The 13,364-nt window shown below is 40.9% G+C and overlaps 1 protein-coding gene across 1 annotated transcript in view; it reads right to left on the reverse strand.

The window, feature by feature from the left end:
- The window catches only part of LOC122810129 (ankyrin and armadillo repeat-containing protein-like), a 398,722-nt gene extending 395,997 nt beyond the window's left edge, over window positions 1-2,725 (reverse strand). Inside the window, exon 1 of the mRNA XM_044081603.1 lies at window positions 1,641-2,725. Coding sequence (XP_043937538.1) covers window positions 1,641-2,725 — 1,085 coding nt within the window. The remainder of the gene's footprint in view (window positions 1-1,640) is intronic.
- Window positions 2,726-13,364: the final 10,639 nt, after the last annotated feature.

The following is a 13,364-nucleotide window of genomic DNA, read 5'->3' on the forward strand; positions in this document are numbered from 1 at the left end:
CTTATGTCACTAGATGGGTTGCAAACTGGCTAAAGGACAGAACCCATAAAGTTAAAATCGCTGGAGCAATGTCAGACTCAAAGCCAGTCACAAGTGGTGTCCCACAGGGATCTATCCTGGGACCCCTCTTGTTCGGCATTTATTTCTCAGATGTTAAAGCAAACATGGGAGGGCTGTGGCTGACAAAGTTCGCAGATGACTGCAAACTAGGCGCCATAGTCGATACACCAGCAGACACACACATCCTACAAAAAGGCCTCACTGAAACGGACAACTGGTGCCGTAGTCACGGCCTTAAACTAAATGCCAAAAAATGTATAGTCATCCCTTTTGGAAAAAACAAAGTACCCACAAATTATCACATAGACAACCCACTGAGTACGGAAAAAGTAATCAGAGACCTAGGGACCCAAGTAGACAGCGACCTCTCATTTGACACCCACGTTGCCAAAGTGGTTAGTAAAACATTCTACCTTGCACACCTCATCATGAAGGGATTCACATCCAGATCCAAGGATGTCATTGTACCTCTATATTCCTCCCTCATCAGACCCATGATTGAGTACAATGCCCCATTTGGTATGTACCTCACCCGGCATTTGCAACAGCTGGAGAGACCACAAAAGTACCTCACCAAAAGGATCAAGGGTCTCCAACATATGTCTTATTCTGCCAGACTAAAGAAACTTCAGCTCTATTCAATAGCATACCGCCTGCTCAGAGGTGATCTCTGCCTGACGTACAAGGCCATGTCCAATCAGGATCTGATGGACATGCTCCACCTCAAAAAATCCAAATCCATCAGGACCACTAGAGCTAAAGACTTAAACCTCGGCACAAGTATGAATAGGACATGCTGGAGGGATAGATTCATAACCTAGAGGCTTCCCATGCTTTGGAACAGGATCCCAGTTCGTATTAGGCAGAGCCCCTCACTGACTCTCTTCAAGAGAAATCTTGATGAGTGGATGGGAGATCGTAAGTTTACCCCAGGGGTCACATCTGTGTCACTACTAGACAGGGGCACAGTAAACTAATTCTATTATATAAAGGGACCTTCACTGTGTCACTACTAAACAGAGGCACAGTATTCTAGATTTATTCTGTACATTTTTGTACCATTTCATGGGGTGGCAAAAGCCACATCACTATGGCTAGGTTTACAAATGCCCCAGGGCAGATAGCCTAGTACTATACTATGAAACTATGAAACTATAATGTTAGCAAAAGTGCAAAAAAACAGTAACCAGCCAGATTGCAGTACAATAACAGACAACTCAGCAAGAAGTAGTTGTAAGTGGAAGAAAGCAGAAGTGCAATAGCAGTCAGCAGAGTAAGATCAGTAAAATACAAATCAGTACAATAAAATAGACTGACACAAAAAGTAGATTACCCAGCAATGAGTACTATATATGGAAAGAAAGTAGTAATCTTACCTTGCAGTCAGTGCCTTGATAAGGAAGAGTCTTATCTAGTAGCTGGTACCTAACATAGCTCTTTCTTGGGAATATGTGAGAGATTTGCACATACTTACAGTTGCATCCATAACAATAAGACTTTGTTCAATAAATATCATCTGGAACAAAAAAAATGAAATAGTTCTGGTGCTGGGTAAAATAAGCATTTTGTTTTAAATTCACCTGCTTAGAGTTTTCATAGCACTGAGCTGCAGATTCTTGCTTTTCAGCTTCAGCATTTGAATCAGATGTCGTGTTCCATGTTTACGGATAAAGGAATCTTGGTTATTCTTATTGTTTGATATGATGCTTGCCACAGTTTCATTTAAAGTTAGAAGTAATCCTTTTGACTGATATTTTTCATAAAGCAACAGCAAAGCGGAAAGGCATCCTTGCTCACTACCAATTGCCTTCTTGCAGCTTGCACTGCCTGTCGCCACCATTCCCAGAGTCTTCACTGCTCCTAATAGAATATTGTTGCTGTTTTCATTGCTAAAATGGTTGCTTATGTCTGTGGCCATATGAAGCACCTTTGTGATAACAGGTATTACATCAGCTGAGAAAAGTGCCTCACTATAATCACAGTCTGAAGCAATTTCATGTATGGCAGCAACAGCCCCATGAAGGAGCTGTGTTAATCCTTTATGAATTTCTTTATATATTATAGACATAAGTACAGGGAAACCATTGCTTTGGAAGACCATCTGTTTAACAGCAGCATCTTTCAGAATTTCATTTAAGATATCCAATGCCTTTTCTATGGCATCTTGTCCCCTGTTTCTTTTAAGCACATTGATTAGAACAGAAACTAAACCATTGTCTATGAAATTCTGGGCTAAGATACTAAATTCATTTTCCTTCCTACTGATCAGATATGCAATGGCTTTTGCTGCACTCAAGGATTCTTTATCATTATCGGAAGTTAAAAATGTTACAAGTCTTTGGTACACATTCAAGCTTGGGTTATCAAGCTGGATAAAATATTCCAGCAGGTCCATATATCCATGCAGTGCACTGATTTCTACCACACCATGCAGGAGCTTGTTGACTGCAGAAACACTGGCCCCAAGATGTACAAGAACTTCTATTGTTTGTTGGCTTGCAGTAGAGACTGCAAGAAGGAGTGGAGTATTTCTAAGGCCATCACTAGTTTCAATTTCTAGCTGTTCCACACCCAGTGTCTCAATAAACCGTTCCACAGACTTGACATAATTTCTTACTGCAGCATGGTGAACTGGGGCCCAACTTTTGTTGTCCTGCTGTTCCATTCTCTATTACATTAACCTCTCTCACAGTATATATCTTGATGTCATTACTATCTTTAGTTGTTTCATAAGCAAATACACGAATGGTTATTCTTATAAACAGAGCATTGTCATCGCACTTACTTAAAAAGTAGTGTTCTGACTAGACTGATGTCAGTCATTAGGCATGTGGAAAAGTAACAGTTTAGTAAATAAAACAGTGTAAATAGTTTCATCCATCACAGATGGGCTATTGGCACATTGGCTGTTCAGTACTGATTACCAAATACAAGGTTAAGCTTTCCCAGAAAGCCTCAAAATGTTACACTGAAGCTGAAGGAAGGTGCTGCATGTTGTGAAGCTGAAATACTGGCTAACAGCACCTTATAGACGAGAAGGGAATGTCCTGTCCATGTTCCATTTCCAGAAGCAGAACAGAAGCCACGGCAGCTAAAGTAAGAGACAAGGAATAAAAAAGTCATATTTTAGTAATTATAAAATTGTTGCAGATATCAAGAGAACTATAATTAACATATTACAAGAAGTTGCTGTATGTAGTAATGGGATCACTGGGCCAAAGACAAGGACTCTGCTACTTATCTACAAATAAAAATGAAGACCAGCTCTTCTCACCCACCACTGTGTTTCAGAAGTACAAACATTTTTTCTGTCATTTTATCACCATCTCAATTTGATTAACTCTTATTTCTTTGCTGGGTGACAGCAGAGGATTGCTGTAGGAAGGAAGACTCCATTAATTACCTTCACAATGACTCACAGTACCCTTTCTACCATGCCCACATTTCCTCTATCTTTCTACTGTGCCTGCGTTTCAAGTATATCCCACCCTTCTGTCCTTTCCAGTTCTTTGTGAGCAGATTATAGCTTGGTATGCATATGCCCATGCATGATTTTTTTAGTGTTTCATAGCTCAGTAACTGATAATGCATTCACTTTACAATATGTAATTTTACTTTACTGTCCTTTTTGTCCTACTCCCATATCAGGGAGAGGTACATCTATAGAGGGCAGACATGCAGTTATAGGTTAGATTTGTAAATTTTACTGGACGCTACAAGTACATACATATTTTCTTTTGATAATAACAGTGTTGCTAATAATATGATGGAAATTTTAAATAAAGCACAACTGTAAAAGTATTCAATGGAATCATTGTTACAGTTTATGTTTATGAATGAAAGGGCATATGAATCAAACAGAAATCAAAAATAGTGTTAGAAAGCACCAACGGTAATACAACTTCATTAAGTTTACAGAGAAAAGAAGAGTCTACAGATTTCCAAAAGTCACTGAAAGAAGATATACTAATATGTACCCATGGCAGAGAAGTCTGCTGAAATACAGCCAGAAGAAGGAAAGAAGTTATGTAGCAAAATATTGCAGCATGAAAGTATTGTAAACCAGGAAGTAGATATGATTAGAAGAACTGAAGAAAAGGAATATTTCTCTAAATAGTAGATTCTAAACAAATTAAGTTAGGAATTATGAACATGCACAACCTGAGCAGAATTGTAAGCTAAAACAGACAGCCCCCAAAATGGTAAATTCTAAGATTTAGGTGAATGTTAAGGAGGAAAGCATTATCAGTAAGAAAAACTTCACTAATTTATTAAAAGAGGAAGAAACAGTACTAGTTCACAATTACAAATCCAGTATTGTTAGTGTAAAACAGAACACTCATGTAAAGGAAGGGAAGATTAACAAGTATATGTTAATAAGGGAAAATGATAACACAGGCAATACATTTTGTTTTGAGATCCCCTTTGCAAATGGAGAACAATCTAGAGAAGTAAAGGAGCAGTAGAGAAAGAGCAACCTAGAGTAACAAAGAAAAAGGAGAAGGTAGTGCACCGAGAAACAACTGACCTTGAGCAGGTCCATATTGATATTCTTGTTACAGAACGCTAAACAAAAACAAAATGATGTTGTACATTAAGTTTGCAGAGGAAAATAACAAGACAATCAGTAAGGCAGAGATACTAAACAACACTAAAGAAAACTGGAATGAATTGCCTTTTTAGGACAAATAATCGATATTGAAACCCTACTGCTTGTATTGAAAGAAGAGAAGGCAGTAACGTCTGTCTCATGATACACTGAACTTAAGGAAACTCCAGAGCTGGCTGACATCCAGATAAGCTGGATACATTTTAAAAATATACAGTAGGAAAATATTACTAGAGTTAGAAGGAACAAGTTGAACAAAACCTGACTTCCTTGCTGTACTTTGAATTAAAGAATAATTTATTACACAGAGTAAATGAAGACAGAGAGGGTGTAGTATGACAAATGCTATTACCCAAAGCTTTGCAAACCCTAGTGATGAAATTAGCATATAGTCATGCACTAGAGGGCACCTGGGATTGGGCAAGTCTAAAACAAGCATCTTATCAAGGTTTTGCTTGCCAGTAATAATGAAAGTAACCGTGAAGGTATGTGCGACATAGCAGACAACAGACCCTTACCCTGACTTCAAAAATCCTTTTCTCTAAATGCATGTTGTTGATGTGACATTTCAGCACATTTCTACAAACATTGTTGGGCCACTGGTTAAGTCCAGAAATGGGCTTCATTATGTTTTTGTCATTTTGGACTGTGAAACTAAGCTCCCTGAAGCTATTCTCCTAGGTAATGCTAATGCTAAATCTATAGCTAAAAAGCTATTGTTTTTGCCACTTTGCAGAGTAGGAAAACTTAAGGAAATGCTCATTGGCCAAGAAACTCCATTTTTGTTAAAAATAAAGCACCATATATGCCAGTGCTTTAAGGTTAAGCAGTTAAAAGCATCAGTATACTATTATAATTAATTCTGACAAAAGTAATTGAGGAGGATAGCAAAAATATAACTTAATACAATGCCACTTGCTTGCCACAAGTACCACAAGCTTCAGCTGTGTTCAGTCCTCTTGAGTTATTATATGGCAGCCAATCTTGTGGACTTGACAGGAAAGCACCGATGCCTATTGTAAGGGAGCATGTGGAATGAGCTCAGAGCACACAACATGAAGTTGTATAATTGAAATGCAAAGACCGTGGAATTCAAAGACTGAGACCAGGTGGTAGTTTTGGTCGCCTCCACAGAAAATAAATTTATGGCTAAGTGACAGGATCCATTTAAAATAGCAGACAAATTAAATGATGTAACCTAGAGGGTTAAATATACTATGTTAAGAAGTTGTGTTCTTCTTATCACCATCTATCATTGATATTAAACCACTAAGACGTTGAAAGCAGTTTGTAAACAATTTATTGTCTCAATAGATAGCAGCATATCTATACTATACTAATTACAAACTTAGAGTAACACTACCACAGCAGAACTTGAGAGCTAAATACTTGGGTCAAGTCATTTTGGAACCTTTCTTCAATCATAGTTCACAACCTTGACTGACAGCAGAAATATGCAATTGTTATTCAAAGAATGTTAGTCAGCATATTTTCACATATTGCACACTCTCGTGACTTCACTTGCATAATTATACAAACAAAGCTGAATTCGATATAAGACCTGTAGCTAAACAAGGCCAAACTACAGAGACATTATTTATGTTTCTAACTGCCTCACTCAAGCAATCAACACTCCTTTGTTTCCGAATAAAGCAGCACTATCTGGCCTATGTTGTTGTTGTTGTGTCTTTCGGCTTATCCCAGTTAGGGGTCGCCACAGCGGAACTCTGGTCCGCTAATGTTTGGTAGTGGATTTTTACGTGCCGAGATACCAGCCCTGATGCACAACCTTCAACGAAGACATGCCCTTTCACGCATGCCTCCACACAGAAGACGTTCTAGCCGAGAATCGAACGGGACAACGTCTTGCTGTGAGGCGACAACGCTACCGCAGCACCACTACCGCGGGTTATACTATCTGGCCTATGTTAATGGTCTAAAATACAGAAATAAATGTTGTCAGTTGTAATGTCTGAAATAATCTACTAGAAAAAAATCCATGCTATATTCTTGTTATGGACTTTTGTAAATAGTTATTGTTTATCTTGTTATATACTGTTTTAAATGTTGATGGACTCGTTAAAACCAAATAAAGATTTTTTTTAAAAGTAAAGAAAAAAAAACATCCTGACATATATTTTTTGATATTTCAATATAGAGCTAAAAGACTAGTAATAGAATACCTCAGCATACGTACAATATCACTTTCCTGAAACCAGGGAAAGAAGCACATGCCTCTGTAATTAGTTTAATGGCAGAATCTACTAGGTCTAGTGAAGAAAGAAAAAAACAGCCTCTGTGCCTCAAGTTCAGCCAGATGACACATTATCCAAGCTACAGAAACAAGGAATACAGCAGTTTCTGTTAAGAAATAAAGGTGTTTTCAGAGCTAGCCGGCAGAATAGACCTAACTAAACACCTTACTGAGATTATTTCATGGGCAAGAGTTAACATAAAGCCTTCAGAATCTCAGAGTCACAGAGAAAAGCTGTGCAAGAGGAGATATATATGATGCTTAAGATGTTGGTGACAGAGGAGTCCAAAATGAGTGGAACAACCCTGTAGCATTAGTTCCAAAGAATAATGCAACAATCGGTTTCTGTAATATTTGTTGGAAGCTGAACAGCATTTCAGAATTTGATAACTACTCAATTCACTGGGTTAATGAACTCCTTGAAAGGCTGGGGAATGGTATGTTCCTGACTACATTAGATCTAACAAAGGGATACTGCTGGCAGGTCCCTCTAATGACTGAAGATGAGGAAAGGGCAGCATTTTTAACACCTGAGGACTTATTCCAGTATAGTGCTCTACATTTTGGGATAAACTGAACTGCTGCAACTTCTGAGAGATGTATGGAAATAATCCAAAAAACACATCATGTTATGCAACCACTTGCTTAGATGATGTCATAATACAGTCAGAAGACTGAGATTATCATTTAGCTAAGGTTCATCCTGTATCAGATGCACTGAAATATGAAGTACTCTGGATTAATGCCAATGTATTCAAGAACAATTTATATATTTAACATTAGTTTACCAGGAAAGTCCAACTTGGAACAAAGCCAATTTTCAGCAGAGGCCTGGGGAGAAACACTCCTGATGCATGTCTTTGCAACATGGGAGGAAACCGGCGCACTCGGAGAAAACCCGCACAAACACAGGGAGGACATGCAGACTCCGCACAGAAGGTACCCCAGCCGAGAACTGAACAGGAGAATCTCTTGTTGTGAGGCAACAATGCTACCGCTGCACCACTGCGTCATCCATATATGACAGAGGTAAAATATTTAGGCTATATGATTGATAGGGTCTATATCAATTTGTCAAAGGTTCATTTCCATGAACCTTTCTTCAACAACCCGAAACCACCAAACATTCAGTTCCAAGGATGCTCACATCCACGAAAGATTTAAGTAGGGAAAGGAAGCAGTTGCCAAAAGCACAAATTTGCCCTTTTCCCCACTGAACTGTGTGATCTTGGAGTTGGTATATATATAGTTAGGGGGGTGTGGAGGGCACAGCCTCCCACTTGGGTGGGTTTGACATACTGAGATGTATTTTCCAGTGTAATGTTGACCAAGTGCTTTCTTTCCCTGGTGAAATATTTTTTCGTTGTGAATGTTCACGGAACTGAATGTTTGGTGGTTTCAGGTCAATGAAGAAAGGTTCATGGAAGTGAACCTTCAACAAATTGATGTACACCCAATTGATATGGGGGTTGTCAGACTCCAAGAAAAAATACCTGAAGCTGTGAGAAAAAAGGTGTATTCCTGGCACTAAGAATCAAGTGTCGGCATTCATGGGGTTAGCTGGGTATTTTTTATTTATTTATTTATTTATTTATTTATTTAACATTTGTTTACTGGGAAAGCTACTGAAAATTAGTAGCACTGGGTACTACTGAAAATTCTTACCCACTTTGCCTCATTAGGTTGCCACCTTACAGATTTGACAAAGAGACAAATATCCGTTAAGGTTATGTGGAAATAGTAGCAGACAATGTATTAACCAGCTGAGGAGAGCCTGTTTAAAGCCTTTCTTAGCCTCTCCATATTTCTACAGGCCTGTATAGTATATACCGATGCATTAGAGGTAAGTTTAGTAGTAGTGCTGTCATAGTTTTTTGATGAGAAAGAACATCCCATATGTTTTATGAGTCAGAAATTTAGTAGAGCATAAACCAGCTATCCCTCCATTGAGAAGGAAAGCTTGATAGTCAGGCGAACATAACCTTCATTAAAGTACTACCTCCTTGGCTTAGAATTTACACGTGTAACAGACCATGTCATGATTGAATAGATATTACGATGGGAAAGCAAAACTATGCATATGGGCACTTTTATTGCAACCTTTTAAGTTCAAGCTAAAACTAGTGATATCTGCATTGCTTACTGTACTTATTTCCTTGTTTCACTTAAAAGAAAGTTACTGTTTGTCGTTTTTGCATTTAAGTTACCTGTAACACATTGCATTTAAGTTACCTGGCACTTGCTCACTAAAGCAATTATATAAGTCAGCACTAAAAAATTAAAAGCACTACACCCTCACAAACTCCCATTGAGTCCTTGTTCCCCATTGGCCCTTTTTTTTCAATTATAAAGGAATTCCCAATACTATTCTAGCATGTCCAAAGGTCAGTTGTCAAGCTTCTCTCCGGTCCAGCTGGTGAATCTGGGAATCTTGAGGCAATGTTACAACTGCCTCATGTACACAGACAACCCTCTCCTCCTCCCAACAAATTCCAACACATGTGAGAGATGCATCCATATAGCCAAACTGGAGGCTAAGCTCTCTCAACTCAGTACTGGCGTAACCAGTTGGGAGGAGAAGGAAGCCACACTCACTACAATTCCAGTCTCACATAGACCTACCACGACAGCAAACCAAACACATAAACACACAAAAACATACTCGGAGGCTATAAATAAAAATCTGCCTAAGCAGCAGAGACCTCCAGAGCAGACACCCAAGCAACCGCTACCCCAAACCAAAACACGTGCAACACATAGCTCACAAAGCCAGTGTGCCAAACAGTCACAGCCCTAAAGGCTAAACAACACACCTGATACACTTGTAATAGGTGACTCTATCGTCAGGCACACTGACGTCCCGCTCACCAGGCTGAACAAGGAGAAGGTCACGGTGAGAGCTGCCTGTCGGGTGCTAGGATCCGCCACATAACACAAGCACTCAGGTCACTCCAAGGCAAGTACAAATATGACTCAATCATTGTCCATGCTGGTGTGAATGACCTGGGACATACCTCCCTGGACTGCATGAAAAGAGACATAGAGGAGCTCTCTGAGCATGTGGCCCAGGCCGGTATGACCCTGACCTTGAGTAGCATCTTACCCTCACCAAGAATGATGCCACAATATGAAGACAAGATGATCAATTTCAACAATTGGCTTAAGTATAGGTGTCATTCAAAGGGGATCCAATGCCTGTCAGCCTGGGATGACATGCTCAACAAGCCATGATGCTTCGCTAGGGACAGCTTGCACCTGTCACCCCTGGGCTTTCGGATATTGGCAAAGGCTCTTGCTACCCCCATAGTGCCTTTTTTAGGCAAGGCTCAAAAGACAAACCCACCTCCATAGGTATCACAAGGGATAAGAAACTAAGAGTAATGCTACTCAACGCCAGAAGTCTATACCTCAAGATGCACGCACTCAAACTCTCCTTAGCATGGAGAACATCGATATCTGTGCAGTAACAGAAACCTGGTTCAAGGCTCCCGAGAGCACCCCAGCACTACCAGGTTATACCTCATACCATGCTTTTTGGCCCCAAAACTTGAACCAAACCACAAAAGGAGGGGAGTATCAATATTCGTCAAAGATGCCCACACCTCCAGGTTGGTGGCACAGCACAAAGCATCAGAGACTATCCATGTGCAACTAACAGTGGGTAAAACTGCCTTCCAGTTTATAGCCTGCTACAGACCACCCTCCCAAACCCAGGAACCCCACTTGGCCTTTCTGAGAATACTGGAAAATATGAAGGTCTCTCCAAACACCATTATATTGGGCGACTTCAACTACCCAAACATAGACTGGGAGCATTACTCTAGCTCCAACATCCTAGCCCAAAGGTTCCTAGAATTTATAAACTCAAATGCTATGGAACAACTTGTTACCACTCCCACAAGAGGGGAAAACATACTGGACTTGATCATCACCAACATGGGGACTCCATGCTCCAGACCAGAAGTGTATCCCTCACTGGTAAGATCAGACCATAAACTAATCTCACTGGATATTCACATCCCGACCCCACCTCCTGCCCAGAAAACCACAGTGAAAAACTTCTCTAAAGCAAATTTCACACTCCTCAAAACTGAGGTGGAATCCTTCAAAGCCCCCGGGCCTGTGGAAAATATGGCCCAGACCGCAGAATCCTTTATAAATGCATTCCATGAACACCTTCAGGAATGCATGGATCATGCAATCCCAAATAAAACCAAGACCCAATCCTCCAAAGGCAGACGTCCTGTCTGGTGGACCCCAGCCATAAACACACTATACAACAGAAGGAGGAAGCTACTAAATGATAGAGCAAAATCCCAAAAAGGGAAGGCATCTCTGATCAGTATTAGCAAAAAACTACGGGCACTCATAAAATCGTCTAAGGCCAGCTTTGAGAGAAAAATTGCACAGGACACTAAGGATAATCACAAGGCTTTCTTTAGTCATGTTAGGAACCTGGGTGGGAATTCCCAGATATGCTCAGAATTAGTCCAAAATGACAAAAGATACACCAAACCCACAGACATTGCCAACATCCTAGCTGACAGGTTCAGCGCAAACTTCTCCCCCCCCTCCCCACCAAAAGGGCAAATATCTATCCCAGCAGAGTGCTGCCCCGCTGACATCTCAGATGCTCAGGTAAGAGCCGCCCTCTCCAAAGCAAAAAACACAGCATCAATGGGACCAGATGGTGTCCCAGGCTGCGTCCTACATGAACTCCAAGAAGAGCTAAACCCAAACATAAAACTACTGTTCAATCTCAGCCGTACTACAGGATATGTACCCAAAGAGTGGCGTACAGCAACAGTGGTCCCTCTCCACAAAGGTGGTGCCTCAACGGATCCTGGAAACTATCGCCCCATAAGCCTGATTATCTTAGTCTGCAAAGCTACGGAAAGGATCATCATGGACCTCATAAATAAAGATGTTGAGGACCTACAGACACTGGATCCTACCCAGTTCGGCTTTGTTAAGGGCAGATCCTGCCTCTTAAACCTGGTTGATTTCTTTGAAACAGTCACCAAGGCCATTGATGAGGGGAAGGTGGTCCACACAGCCTACCTGGACCTCGCAAAACCCTTCGATACAATACCCCTTTCAGGCATTATAGATAAGCTCACCAGCTTAAATATAAACCCCTATGTCACTAGATGGGTTGCAAACTGGCTCAAGGACAGAACACACATGGTTAGAATTGCTGGAGCCATGTCAGACTCCAAACCAGTTACAAGTGGCATCCCACAAGGCTCAGTCCTGAGACCTCTCTTGTTCGGTATATATTTCTCGGAGGTACAGGCCAACACGGAAGGACTGTGGCTGACCAAGTTCGCAGATGACTGCAAACTGGGCACCATAATCGACTCTCCAGCCGACACAAGCATCCTCCAAAAGGGCCTCATAGAAACAGACAACTGGTGCCAGAGCCATGGCCTCAAGCTAAACGCCAAAAAGTATATAGTCAATCCCCTTTGGCAAAACAAAGTGCCCACAAATTACCACATAGGTGGTAATCCATTAAGTACAGAAGAAGTAATTAGGGACCTGGGGACCCAAGTTGATAGCAGTCTCTCATTTGACAACCACGTGGCCAAAGTGGTTAGAAAAACATTTTATATAGCCCACCTAATCATGAAGGGATTCACATCTAGATCAGGGGAGGTCATCGTGCCTCTTTACTCATCCCTCATCAGGCCCATAATTGAGTACAATGCCCCTTTTGGGATGCACCTTACCAGACACCTGCAGCAACTGGAAAGACCCCAAAAGTACCTCACCAAGAGGATCAAAGGGCTCAAACAGATGCGATATGCTGCCCGGTTAAAGAAACTCCAGCTCTACTCAGTGGCATACCGCCTGTTCAGGGGCGATTTGTGCCTGACGTATAAAGCCATGTCCAACCCGGAATTAATGGACATGCTGCACCTCAGAAAATCCAAATCCCATCGAGCTACGCGCTTGAGAGACTTGAACCTCAGCACTGAAATAAATAGGACATGCTGGAGGGACAGATTCATAACCCAGAGGCTCCCTTCACTCTGGAATAAAATCCCAGTCCAGGTTAGGCAGGCTCCCTCATTGACTCTCTTCAAGAGGAATCTTGATGAGTGGATGGGAGATCGTAGGTTTAACCCGGGTATCACTTCTGTGTCACTGTTAGACAGAGGCACAGTATACTAACCTCGAAAAAGGGCATAGCAAAATTAATTTAAAATGGGTGGAAAAAGCCAAACACATTCTGGCTAGGCTTATAAATGCCCTAGGGCAGATAGCCTGGTATGAACCTATGAACCTATAAAACACAGACCAGGCCTGGCATACCATAATGGAGATTTTCAGTCTTGGACTCACAGATAATCTACTGGACCCAATAGCAATGATTTTGATATGAGGCTGGTTAATGTAACATAGGATGCTGGTTTCACCAGAATGGTGTGTGCTAAT

Source organism: Protopterus annectens, chromosome 8.part1 (genome assembly GCF_019279795.1).
Source record: "Protopterus annectens isolate FY-2018-M chromosome 8.part1, PAN1.0, whole genome shotgun sequence".
NCBI classification, from domain to species: domain Eukaryota; kingdom Metazoa; phylum Chordata; order Ceratodontiformes; family Protopteridae; genus Protopterus; species Protopterus annectens.